The sequence below is a fragment of the Lynx canadensis genome, chromosome D2 (genome assembly GCF_007474595.2).
Source record: "Lynx canadensis isolate LIC74 chromosome D2, mLynCan4.pri.v2, whole genome shotgun sequence".
Classification (NCBI taxonomy): Eukaryota; Metazoa; Chordata; class Mammalia; order Carnivora; family Felidae; genus Lynx; species Lynx canadensis.
In genome coordinates this window covers 35,256,688-35,269,284 of record NC_044313.2, presented here as the reverse complement: position 1 = coordinate 35,269,284, position 12,597 = coordinate 35,256,688, and the positions used below count along the sequence as shown (strand labels likewise).

Below are 12,597 nucleotides of genomic sequence, written 5' to 3'. Positions count from 1 at the left end.
AAAGTTGAGTTTGATGGTAGGTTCACTGTAAACCTACTGTATGAATTAGTTGCTGGTAAATAAATCTTGTATGATCTTGGGTTGGATTAATAACAGTGGAATAATGGCCAAAATGAGGGCATCATAGATTCACTGTGTTTTATACCAGTCACACCAAATTTTGAGTATCATTTAGAGTTCTGGGCACTATAAGTGGAAGATCAAAAAAGAATCCAGAAACTGTTTTACCCCAGGGTTTACAAGCTATTCCTCACATAATTTAGCCTGTGCTGAAGTTAGGGCAAGATAAAATTAAATTGCTCTCTAGGGAGGCAGCTGGCCTCTCAGATACCCATATCAAGTGGCTCTGGTAACCATTTTCTAGAGAATAGTAATCAACTCTTCAAGGCTGCAAACTAGATTTTGTCAGAATACTTGGAGTTCATCAGTCTTCTCAGGGCAAACTCAGGTTATAAGAGATTATTGGGAAAGCCAGAATGCCATTTCTGCTGCCAGACAAGAATATTTATGCCAAATGATATATCCATACATCCAGTAGGATAGCTACCTGGAAGAAGATACTAGGAAGATTGTATGGTAAGTGTGGACTTGGAGACAAAGTCTTAGGTGGACGTTCTTAAAGTGACTGGTTGTGAGGTTTGATGTTGCTGCCTAAGGGACTAAAGATAATTGAATGTGTGTGACACAGACATTCTGATAAATTCTCTTCAGAACTCCTCTTTTATAGAAACTATATAGAATGTTCCACTGATGATATCACATTTCTTTATACTGGGCACCACCTAGTTATACTCTCCTAAAACACCTCAGATTTTTAAAAATCAACTTAGCTTAAATAGTAATCTGATTACAGACTTAGGGGCAAGAGATAGAGGTAATTACATTTATCAGATTTCTTTATTCCATCTAGAGGAATTCCTTGGTAGTGTACCATATGTATACTCTCTATCAAGGAGGGAGGAAAAGCTTAGGGCAGTCTAATTAAAATTTACAATTTAAGGGCTGCAAAGGTAGAAGAGAAAGAACATTTGTTCTTCCCCTAGGATCAAATTATGACAACACTTAAAACAATGATGACAGTACATAGGAAGTGTTGCGTACCAGTTAAGCTCATTAGAAACTCAATGCCCAAAGCTTTTATTGGGTCTGATCCTGTAGACTCCCTCTGCCTAGTATGTACCAAAATTCTAGACTCCCAGAAAGAAAGCAGGTCTCAGCATAATCCTATTGTTTGCATAACAGTTTAAGCACAGTAGCCACCCTTATCAGGTAGAAAACAATGGGCAGACTCTCAAAACCCAAGTTTCAAGACTTCTGTCAGCCAAGGACAGACCTTGCAAGCTGGGCTTTCTAAGAAAAGCTTTGCCAGTCTGTTATGTTATAACTTTTTTTCTGCATAATATTCTGAGAGTTTTACCTGGAACTTGGGAGTTTGCTTGGATTTTGGTTATCTTTCCCGTTTCAGCTTTTGGTTTTCTAAGTAACCTTCATTAGTAGAAAGGAGAAAGCATCCTGCGTTGAGGTCTTACATTTTGGGCAGAATTCACTATCTTAAGGTCCTTAGGGATGAAGATTAATACTAGGCATTTTAGTTTCACAAACAGATACAAACATTGTTCTCTTGGATTTTGTTCATTTAGTTCTTTTTCTTTTTTTTTTTAAGTTTATTTTTGAGAGAGAGTACACACGAGTGGGGGAGGGGCAGGGAGAGAGAATCCAAAGCTGCCAGCACAGAGCCCAATGCAGGGCTCAGACTCAAACAGTGAGATCAAGACCTGAGCCATATTCCCGAGTCAGATGCTTAACCGGCTGAGCCACCCAGGCACATTTATTTATTGTAGCTGCTATGTGCCAGGCACTGAACAATTTAAGTAGGCAGGAAGTACAAAAGATCTATAGCAGCATGGTTCTTGCTGTTAAAGATCTTGGTTGATAATTCTTTCTTTTTTGTAATTTTGATTTCGGCCAGATTTAGCTGCATTGTTTTCTTTATACTCTGTTCTTTTATAACTTTTCATGAACTGTTTTGCTTAAGGATCATCTTTTTCAGTAAACATTTATTGAGACTCTAGTGAGCCTCAAGTAACTCAGGAAGGGGGAGAAGGACCTGTTAGAGAATCTCCTGAAGAGGTAACCAGGAGATTCTAAGCCTGAGCACCTCAAAATTAGTTCCAGAGGCTTCAGGATGACAGATTACAGCTCAGAGTGCTAATGTGCTTTCCAGGTGACAGATAAGTTTAACCTTTTCTTAGCATAAGGGGAAGTATTTGTCACAGTGAGATTGATTATACTTTATTAAACATCTATATAACAACTGATTCTTTTTTTCAAGTTGCTGTTGGACTGTGGTTTGGGAAATGGCAGCACTTCAGAGAGCGGCACAGAGTCTGTTGTGGCCCAGCACAGGATACTGATCTTCTGTCAGCTTAAAAGCATGCTTGATATAGTAGAACATGATCTTCTCAAACCTCACTTACCCTCTGTCACTTATCTGAGATTAGATGGCAGCATACCTCCTGGTCAGAGGCATTCCATTGTTTCACGGTAAGTGGCTTCTAAAACTCTTAGAAATCAAGCTATAGTCAGTTATCACTGATAGAGAAGTTTGCCTCATGAAACATTGTTTGGCTAAATATCTGCACATGTGTTTTGTTACTGTATAATTCAGCCCAACTAAATCATTTTTAAAATTTAGAACTCCAAAAATATAATTGAATAGTTTTAGTTTTTAAAAAAAAAAAAAAAGTGTGACAGTGTTAGGGAGGCACTATGAAGGGCTTGGAAGAAATTTAAGGCATCAACAAAAAGTAGAGACAACTACTTTCCCCCCTCACCTTTTTTCGGGAGTTAGGGTAGGAAGAAGCAAACAGATGGCTTAGCTAAGATCTCTGACTGATCCCTGTGTGTGTCTCTGACGAGAACAAGTTGGAAGCTGGCCCAGGTAGGAAGCCGAATTGGTGAGTGTGGTATTTCTTTTATTTTTTTAAGTAGGCTCCACATCCAGCGTGGAGCCCAACACGGGGTTCAAACTCAACAACCCTGAGATCAAGACCTGAGCTGAGATCAGGAGTCAGACGCTTAGCCACCTGAGACACTCAGTCACCTCCAGTGTGGTGTTTAAGTGTGGTTTGCATTCTGTGCTTTAGAAACCTCGGGGGTTGGGTTTTTAAATGCAGATTCCTAGGTTCTGTCCCAGACTGGCTGACTTCTAAGAGTGAGCATTTTTTCGTGAGCATCCTTGAGAGATTGTTAGGCACAGTAGTATTAGAAACCTACAAAGGGGCTTTGGAGGTAGGCAGACCCAGCTTTGACTCCTGACTCTAGACATGTTCTGTTGGTCCTATTTATCAAAAATAAGGACAGTAATAATATCTTTATACAGCTTTTTAAACAAATACCATAATGTATATAAAGTCTAAAGCCCCACCTTTTGATTCATAGTGAGAATGTAATAAGTGGTAGCTTGGCAATAATGTTAGGTAATAATGTTTCTAGAAGCTATTAGATGTCAAAACACAATTGTAGCAAGCACCTCATTCTCTAATTTTCCTGACTGATCTAGCCTTTTCCCCAATTCTTCTCTTCTGTCTCCACATGTTAAAGGTTCATAGTTGGGTTTTGTCTTCATTAGTGTTTAATTACATTTTTGCAATTTACTCTTTATCTGGCATCCTAAAACACAACCCAGACTTATTTCTGTTTGTGAAATATCTGAAGTGTTCTAGAATGTATTCTTTCTACTGTTGAAGGTGTTATGTATATTTTAAAAAAATGTCCACATCATGTATTTTTAAGTAAGCTTTATGCCCAGTGTGGGGTTTGAACTCAAAACCCTGAGATCAAGAGTTGCATGCTCTGCCAACTGAGCCAGGCAGGTGCACCTTTATCATAGATTTTGAAAGCAGTGTTCTCATTTGTGCTATTTAATTGTTATTTAACAGTCCAGTTTGTTATAGAAACCTTAGAAATGTATTAATTTTATTTTTTAATATCTATACTTTTAGGTTTAACAATGATCCATCCATAGATGTTCTTTTACTTACAACTCATGTTGGTGGCCTAGGGCTTAACTTAACTGGCGCTGACACGGTAGTATTTGTGGAGCACGACTGGAATCCTATGCGTGATCTACAAGCCATGGACCGGGCCCATCGCATTGGGCAGGTAAAAAGTCATCACTGACCAGTGTTCACTTCTGCACTGGGAAAAATAACCCATCCCAAAAAAGACAGGGAGCCTTGGTTTAAGTTCCTTCTCTGACGCTGAGTGTTGTGACCTTAGGCAAGTCACCTAATACTGTGCCACCACTTCCTCATGCATTAAATAAGGTACTTGTGCTGAGGAAACCTTGGATACTGTCCATTCCTAATATTCTCTGCAAAATGATAAGATTTGAAGCTCATTAAGCCAGGTAAAGAAAGAAAACCCAACCCTAATTAGATACAAGTACTTAGTTAAGGTATGCAAGCCCCCTGACTTGGTGAACCTCAAAGTTTATCAGTTTATTTGTGCTGCAGCTGCTTAACTTCTTTTTTCATTCAGAAACGTGTGGTTAACGTATACCGATTGATAACCAGAGGAACGTTGGAAGAGAAAATAATGGGTTTGCAAAAATTTAAGATGAACATCGCGAATACTGTGATTAGCCAGGAGAATTCTAGTTTGCAGAGTATGGGGACAGATCAACTTCTTGATCTGTTTACTCTTGATAAGGTAAAGAACTTATACAAACTTATACAATTTGCTTTATCTTTAAGGTGTTCACAAACTTCTGGGACTGCCTGGTGAATGTATTAGAGTGAGTGGCAAAAGGCATTCACTTTAGTATTAAGTAGGCAACCCTTTGAGGGGATTTTTGATGTCCAGATAAAATTCTTCAGGATACTAAGGGATGTTTGAAGTTTGGACTTCCTGATGGCCATCTTTAGTGTTTTGCCTCAAGGTTTTTTTTAGCCCTTTCCTGCTAAAAGACAACTATCACTGCAGTCAGCTAGACCTGGGTCTGTGTTTTTTGCCCTGCCTCCGATTAACTAGTGACCTTAGGCAAATTAACTTCTTCCCTCAGAGACATCTTTGCTCTTGGGAGGATAAAAATGTCTGTATCACTGCATGGTTGTGAAGGGAAAATGAAATGGTATATGTAAGCACTTAGAAAGGGTACCTAGTAGAGATTCTCAAAAATCATAGATAGCCATTATTGTTACTGTGGATGATGGAACTAATACATTGGATAACAATCCATAATCAAAGGATGCAGCAGCCAGAAGTATTATTCAGTCTAATAATGTAGAACTTAATAGGATTGGATTTAAAGTCCTGCATAGGTTCAGGAAGTGAAATGTACACACAGTATAAATTATGGTGAGAAGTGGCCTTATATAATCAAACTAGCTTTAATAACAGAATTGTAATGTTCAAATATGAAAGAAAGTAGTTCCATTACAGCTCACATTTAGAATATTATGTCTGGTGCTAGGTGCTACATTTTAAACAGTAATTAATTAAGTCCTCAAGAGATAGCCAGATGGAGGCAGGTTCTTCAGTCATGTCATATAAGTAAGGTTGAACAAGATATGTATAACCTAGAAAAGAGAAGGCTCAAAGAAACCTAGATTGCTATTTTTTTTTAATGTTTGCTTATTTTTGAGAGAGTTGGAGAGGGTCAGAGAGAAAGGGAGACAGAGGATCCAAAGCAGTCTCTGCGCTATCAATGCAGGGCTCGAACTCACCAACAGTGAGATTATGACCTGAGCCCAAGTCAGACAGTTAACCGACTGAGTCCCCCGGGTGCCCCTGGATTGCTATTTTCAAATAGTTTTTATTCTGTTTGAAAGAATATTCTTATGGGTGACTTTCAGCGAGCAGAACTGTGCTTAGCGGATGTTCTAGGGAAGCAAAAGCTGTTACCATAAAGGATCCTATTGTGACATTTGGCAAAATTTGAACATGGACTATATCACATAGGTGTTAAGTTCCCTTAATTTGATCATTATACTTTGGTTATGTCAGAGAACATCCTTATTCTTAAAAATACAGGTTGATTTTGGGGCACCTGGGTGGCTCAGTTGGTTAAGTATCTGACTTTGGCTCAGGTCATGATCTTGCAGTTCTTGAGTTTGAGCCCCACGTCAGGCTCTATGCTGACAGCTCAGAGTCTGGAGCCAGCTTCAGATTCTGTGTCTCCCTCTCTCTCTCAAAAATAAATTAACATTAAAAAAAAAAAAAAGAATACAGGCTAAATCTTATCTAGGGATAAAAAGGCATAATATCCACAACTTAAATGCTGATAATTTATATATTTAATATATACATATACAATTAATGAGGTCTTTGGAATGTTCTTACAGTTCTTCTATAATCTTGAAATTCTTCCTAAATAAAAAGCTTAAAATAAAATTGTTAGGAGGTCATGAACTTGCACATTGCTTGAAGTGTTTAATTCTAATGAATGAGTGCAATGTTAGGAACTATAATTTCTGAAGTTAATAATCTTTCACTTTATCTTTCTGCCAATTTTTTTAAGGATGGCAAAGCAGAAAAGGCTGACACCTCTACTTCTGGAAAAGCAAGTATGAAATCAGTCCTTGAAAACCTGAGTGATCTTTGGGATCAAGAGCAATATGATTCAGAGTACAGCCTGGAAAATTTTATGCATTCTCTCAAGTAACTATCAAATATTGTAAATGCAATTGCTGCTAGTTCAGTTACATTTCTGCTGATATTCAGCAAATTTCAAAGTTTATGGTGAACTTTTAGCTCAATGTGTAAATAGATCTGAAGAATATTCAGCATAACGCTGGTTCTTGTTTCACTGGGGGGAACAAGTTATTCTCAAATATTTGCACTGTATTAAATTTAAATGTTAATGTGAAATGGTTTAAATTTTACGTGCTGAATAGCTGCAGAGCAGAGGAACCAAACCAGGTTTACATGTGCTACCATGAGGTGTTCTTACTGGGAACGAGCCTCCTGTCTTTACATAGTCCCTTTGTGCAGGATAATATCCATGAGTACTTTAGTGTTCATGTACATTTTTTCTTTTAAATAGAACTTGTTTTTATAAATGATTAAAAATAGGGCTTTTTTTTTGTATAAAAGCCTTAATGAGCCATAATTTTAAGAATAATGACTACAATATTGGTCACTCTTGGAACATGAAAATCTTAGACAATGAATTGAACCTGGCCCTTGGTGGAAACCTTTATATATTTAATGCAGATGCATAGTGTTTTTCAAATCTTTAACATCATTTTGTCAACTTTTAAAATATATCAACTATTCTAAATACAGGTAATGGTCTATTTAAGGCTATCATAACATCCTATTAAGAGGGTGTTTTTTAATTTATCTAATGGCTAGGATATAGCCCGATTCAGAGAACATATGTACTCAATAGGTTTCAATCATATATATATATAATATATTTTTTGTAACTATGAACATATACAGTTTTCCAGAAGTAGATTTTACACTGTTTAGAATTCCAAACCTATGGTGAAAAGACTGTTTATTGTAGTAATGCATGACTGAAGCATAAAAGGGAGAAATAAATCCTTTATATACACAAACATACATAAATACACATATCTATATGCACAGATGTACCTATCCTGCATCCTACAAGGTGCTTGGTATTGGCACTAAAATCATGTAGATATAATGGGCAGCAATAATAATTGGGCATGAAGCTGATTAGTGTTAGAAAAGTGAGCCTCAATGGTGAGGGTGGGTATATGTGTATAGATATGCATGTATGTGTATGTATATAATTTTATAAATTTCACACATAAATTAATACATGCCTGTGTGCATATATATGTATGGGATATATTTGTATATACATGTACAGGTAATAAACATCCCCAAGGTTTGTGGCTGGCCATACACATAGGCATCGGTTTATAAACCATCAGACCTCAGCTGTAAAATAACAACTTTTTTGTTTAAAATCATTAAAGTTATACTGTTCTGCAGCATTTAGACATGGACATTTGTCACATTTCAGTAGCTTTGACAACCATACTATAACATTAAATCTAGCATTCCATGGAGAATAAAAAATAAGATTGAAACTGTAAAATATATGCACTGTGTGTTATTTGTAGGAAATATCACTAGAAGAAGAAAAGAAATTACTAGTTCACGTATAAAAGTTTTAAAAATCTCAACACTTTCCTTACTAAATGGTTATTTCTCCATTGTTTAGGATTTAAATTCAGATTGTAGAAGAGCAAGAGGAAACTCTTATCTAGAACATCCATTGTACCTAGCACTGGGTAGCTTGAACAAGTCTACCTGAGTTTAATTTTTATTATTATTTGCTGTTTCCATAAGCCAGCTATTTAACATAGCTCATAGTAACTGATGTTTTCTAAGACTACATAGGCAGCAATATATAGACAGGAAGGGGCACACCATAAAAGTTAAAGGTCTTTTTCCAGTTTGAAAGGTCAGATAGGCTGGAAGTTAGAATTATATTTTGTTTTGTTTTGGTCATTTTCATCTCAGAGTTTTTTTAAGTTTATTTGAGAGAGCAAGGTGTGAGTGGAAGAGGGGCAGAGAGAGAGGATCCCAAGGAGGCTCCATGCTGTCAGTGCAGAGCCCAATGCAGGGCTCCATCTCAGGAACTATGAGATCATGACCCAAGCCAAGATCAAGAGTCAGATGATTAACCGACTAAGCCACCCAGGTACCCCAAGAGTAAAATGTTTCTAGAAGCCCAGGCAGGAAAATGATAAATGATTGTCTCTCAGTGGAAAAAGAAGGGTCGGAGGTCAGAGGAAGACTTAGTGTGACTATAACATTAAAAAAATAACCATCTGAATTAAAATTAAATCATACATTCCAGCTTTCCAAATAAAAACACAAACAGGTAAGAAGTGTTTTCAATCAAGTGATCCATTTACAGTCACAGTAGTATAGCTGAAGAGTAATGGATACATAGGGAAAACTGAACTGAGTAGTGAGTGATTAAAGATTTTTACAGCTGTTAATTTTGTGGAGTTATAAGGATGTGGTAGTTAACATTTTTTAAAAAGTGTGCATGTGGGAACAAAAGCATAAAAGAATGTTGATAATATTTTAAGCTGAGTAATGGGTTCATGGATAGCCATTGTACTAGTTCCCTTTTTGTGTGTCTATTTTTAACTTGAAATTTTTGATAATTATCAGTCATCAGTTTTTCCTTTATGAAAAGCTTACATTTTTAGCACTAAAGAAACATTAAAATTTGGGGTTCTGGATATAATTTTTGTTTACGTATCCACAAAAATTTCTCCAAAAATTATTCTAGTCTTTCAACAAGAGCCTATAATGTAACAAGAGTGAAAGTCTCTGATGTTGAGACTGAATGAACCAGTAAAGTATAGCCTTATTCCTTCTGGATTGTCATATAAGCTTATTCAAAAGTAAACACTTCTAATAACACCACACACACACATATATATATATATATATACATATATATATATATAAAGTTTTATAAAATATTCTAAAAAGTGAAGCTGTTTGAGAACACAACCACTTAGAGGCAAAAGTGGTGTAACTATAAGAGTGTAATAGAAATTATAGAAAAGCAGCTACTGTTCCATTACATTTCGGTTACAGATATTTAATCCTAATTGTATATGTCCTAATTAAGGATAGACCTCAATTTCCTAGAATACACACTGGCATTGGTGTAATCTAAAGTGAAATTGATTGCAGGAACATCTATTATCAAGTGCCCAAGCACTCCATGTCAATCTATAAAGCAAAAAGTTGAGTTCTGCCAGTTAATACAAAATGTTTGCTATTCACACAAATCAGTGTTAGTCCTCATCTCTAAGATGACAAAAATTGCCTCCTACTTCAAGAAAGACTTCCTATAGAAATTAAAACCACAATAAGATACCACCTCACACCAGTCAGAATGACTAACATTAACAACTCCGGCAACAACAGATGCTGGAGAGGATGCGGAGAAAGAGGATCTCTTTTGCATTGTTGGTGGGAATGCAAGCTGGTGCAGCCACTCTGGAAAACAAGTATGCAGGTTCCTCAAAAAACTAAAAATACAACTACCCTACAACCCAGCAATTGTACTACTGGGTATTTATCCAAGGATACAGGTATGCTGTTTCGAAGGGGCACATGCACCCCCATGTTTATAGCAGCACTATCAACAATAGCCAGAGTATGGAAAGAGCCCAAATGTCCTCTGATGGATGAATGGATAAAGATGTGGGGGGTGTGTGTGTGTGTGCGTGCGTATATACACATTGCCATTCGCAACTCCGTGGATGGAACTAGAGGGTATTATGCTAAGTGAAATTAGCCAGAGAGACAAACGTCATATGACTTCACACATATGAGGAATTTAAGATACAAAACAGATGGGACATAAGGGAAGGGAAGCAAAAATAATAAAACAAGGAGGGGGACAAACAGAAGAGACTCTTAAATACAGAGAATAAACTGAGGGTTGCTGGTGACAGCTCAGAGCCTGGAGCCTGCTTCAGATTCTGTGCCTCCCTCCCTCCCTCTCTCTCTCTCCCTCCCCCCCCCACTCATACTGTCTCTCAAAAATGCAGCTTTTTTAAAATATTAAAAAAAAAAAATGTAATGAGATCCTCAGACTGAAAAGTTTGAGAATTACTGCTATGTGGCATATCTAAAGTTAAGAAATGTAAAATTCTGGAAACAATTTCAATTAAGGCCAATTAAAATATATGGGCACCTAAGTGGCTCACTTTGTTGAGCATCCAACTTTGGCTCATAATCTCATGGTTTGTGGGTTCGAGCTCCACGATGGGCTCTGTGCTGGCAGTGTGGAGCCTGCTTTGGATTCTCTGTCTCTCCGTCTGTCTGCCCCTTCCCCACTCATGCTTTCAAAAAAATAAGCCTGAAAAAAAATTTTAATCATTCCATGCATGAGAGAGGAGCAGAGAGGGGACACAGGATCCAAAGCGGCCTCTGTGCTGATAGTATAGAGCCCAACATGGGGCTCAAACTCAGGAACCATGAGACCATGACCTGAGCCGAAGTCGAATGCTTAAATGACTGGCCACCCAGGTGCTCCCCCACCCCCAATTTTTTTTTTTTTTTGAGACTAATCTTGGGGCACCTGGGTGGCTCAGTTGGTTAGGTGTCTGACTTCAGCTCAGGTCATGATCTCGTGGTCCGTGGGTTCAAGCCCCATGTCGGGCTCTGTGCTGACAGCTTGGAGCCTAGAGCTTGCTTCATGTTCTGTGTCTCCCTCTCTCTCTGACCCTTCCTAGCTCATGCTCTGGCTCTCCAAAAAAAAAAAAAAAAAAAAAAAAAAAACTGACTAATCTTAACAACCATAAAGTAATATGATTAATATAAAAAGGGCAAATTTGAAAAAGATCCAATAAATGAAAAATAGTTATTGCGGCACCTGGATGGCTCAGTCGGAAGCACATATGACTCTTGACTTCAGGGCTGAGAATTCGAACCCCACGTTGGGTGTAGAGATTACTTAATATTTTGTTTTTAGTGTTTATTTTTGAGAGAGAGCATGAGCGGGGCAGAGAGGGAGACACAGAATCCAAAGCAGGGTTCAGGCTCCAAGGTGTCAGCACAGAGCCTGATGCAGGGCTCAGACTCATGAACTGTAAGATCATGACCTGAGCTGAAGTCGAACACTTAACTGACTGAGCCACCCAGGCACCCCAAAATCAAATCTTTAAAAAAATTTTTGATAGTTTTCAAAGCAGATATGACACAACTGGACAGAGACTGAACTGGGAGATTGATCTTACAAAATCACTACAATGTGATACTGAAATGAATAGAAAATATGAAAAAGCATCCTCCTGGGAAATGGAATGAAAGCATCTAATAGGTCTAGAAGGAAAGGGACATTATGAGAAACAAGTCACCTTTGACCTATGTCTGTTTCTTGCACTAATGGATTGATGCATCTAATCCATCAGCAAGTTTTACCATTTCTAGCTCTAAGATATATTCCAAATCTGTTCACCTTTCTCTACTACTACTCCTATGGTTCCCATCATTTTGACTCTTGAATGACTGTATTTTAACTAGTCTTCCCAGCTTGCCAAATTCTCCAGCAGCTTCTTGACCACTCAGACTGTGAACTCCTTATCACAGTCTACCAGCCTTATAGGTTCTGGCCCCTACCCATCTCTTTCTCTAGTTGTATCCCACCATTCTTTCCCCAGTCCAGTAAATCTGTTCTTCTGCCTGTACCTCAACATAAAACCCAATTTGTTTCCATCTCGATTTGGTTCTTGCACAGCAGTGATGTAATGGGAAGATCTAGAAGACTAAAAAGGAGGAAATTTGGGAAGAACAGAGTAGGAAATCAAGAATTGTCTTTTGATCATTAAATTTGAGATTTATTATGTATCAAAGTAGAGATGTGAGTAAGCAGGTAATTATAGGAGTCTCGAGCTCAAAAGAAAGGTCAAGACTAGAAACAAATTTGGAAGATAATATTTGAAGGTATGAGGAGGTTATTTATATAATGAAATACTATACAGCACTGAAAAATCAATGTGTAAGGAAACATGGATAAGTCTCCAAGAGAGTGATAAAATGTGTAGTTTGAATCCATTTATATAAAGACTCAAA

General features: G+C 37.5%; 1 protein-coding gene across 1 annotated transcript in view; it reads left to right on the top strand.

The window, feature by feature from the left end:
- Positions 1-8,080, top strand: part of BTAF1 (B-TFIID TATA-box binding protein associated factor 1) — a 120,385-nt gene extending 112,305 nt beyond the window's left edge. The window contains exons 35-38 of the mRNA XM_030334413.1: positions 2,333-2,544; positions 4,005-4,164; positions 4,543-4,713; positions 6,524-8,080. Coding sequence (XP_030190273.1) covers positions 2,333-2,544; positions 4,005-4,164; positions 4,543-4,713; positions 6,524-6,667 — 687 coding nt within the window. The 3' untranslated portion in view covers positions 6,668-8,080. The remainder of the gene's footprint in view (positions 1-2,332; positions 2,545-4,004; positions 4,165-4,542; positions 4,714-6,523) is intronic.
- The last annotated feature ends 4,517 nt before the right edge of the window (positions 8,081-12,597 follow it).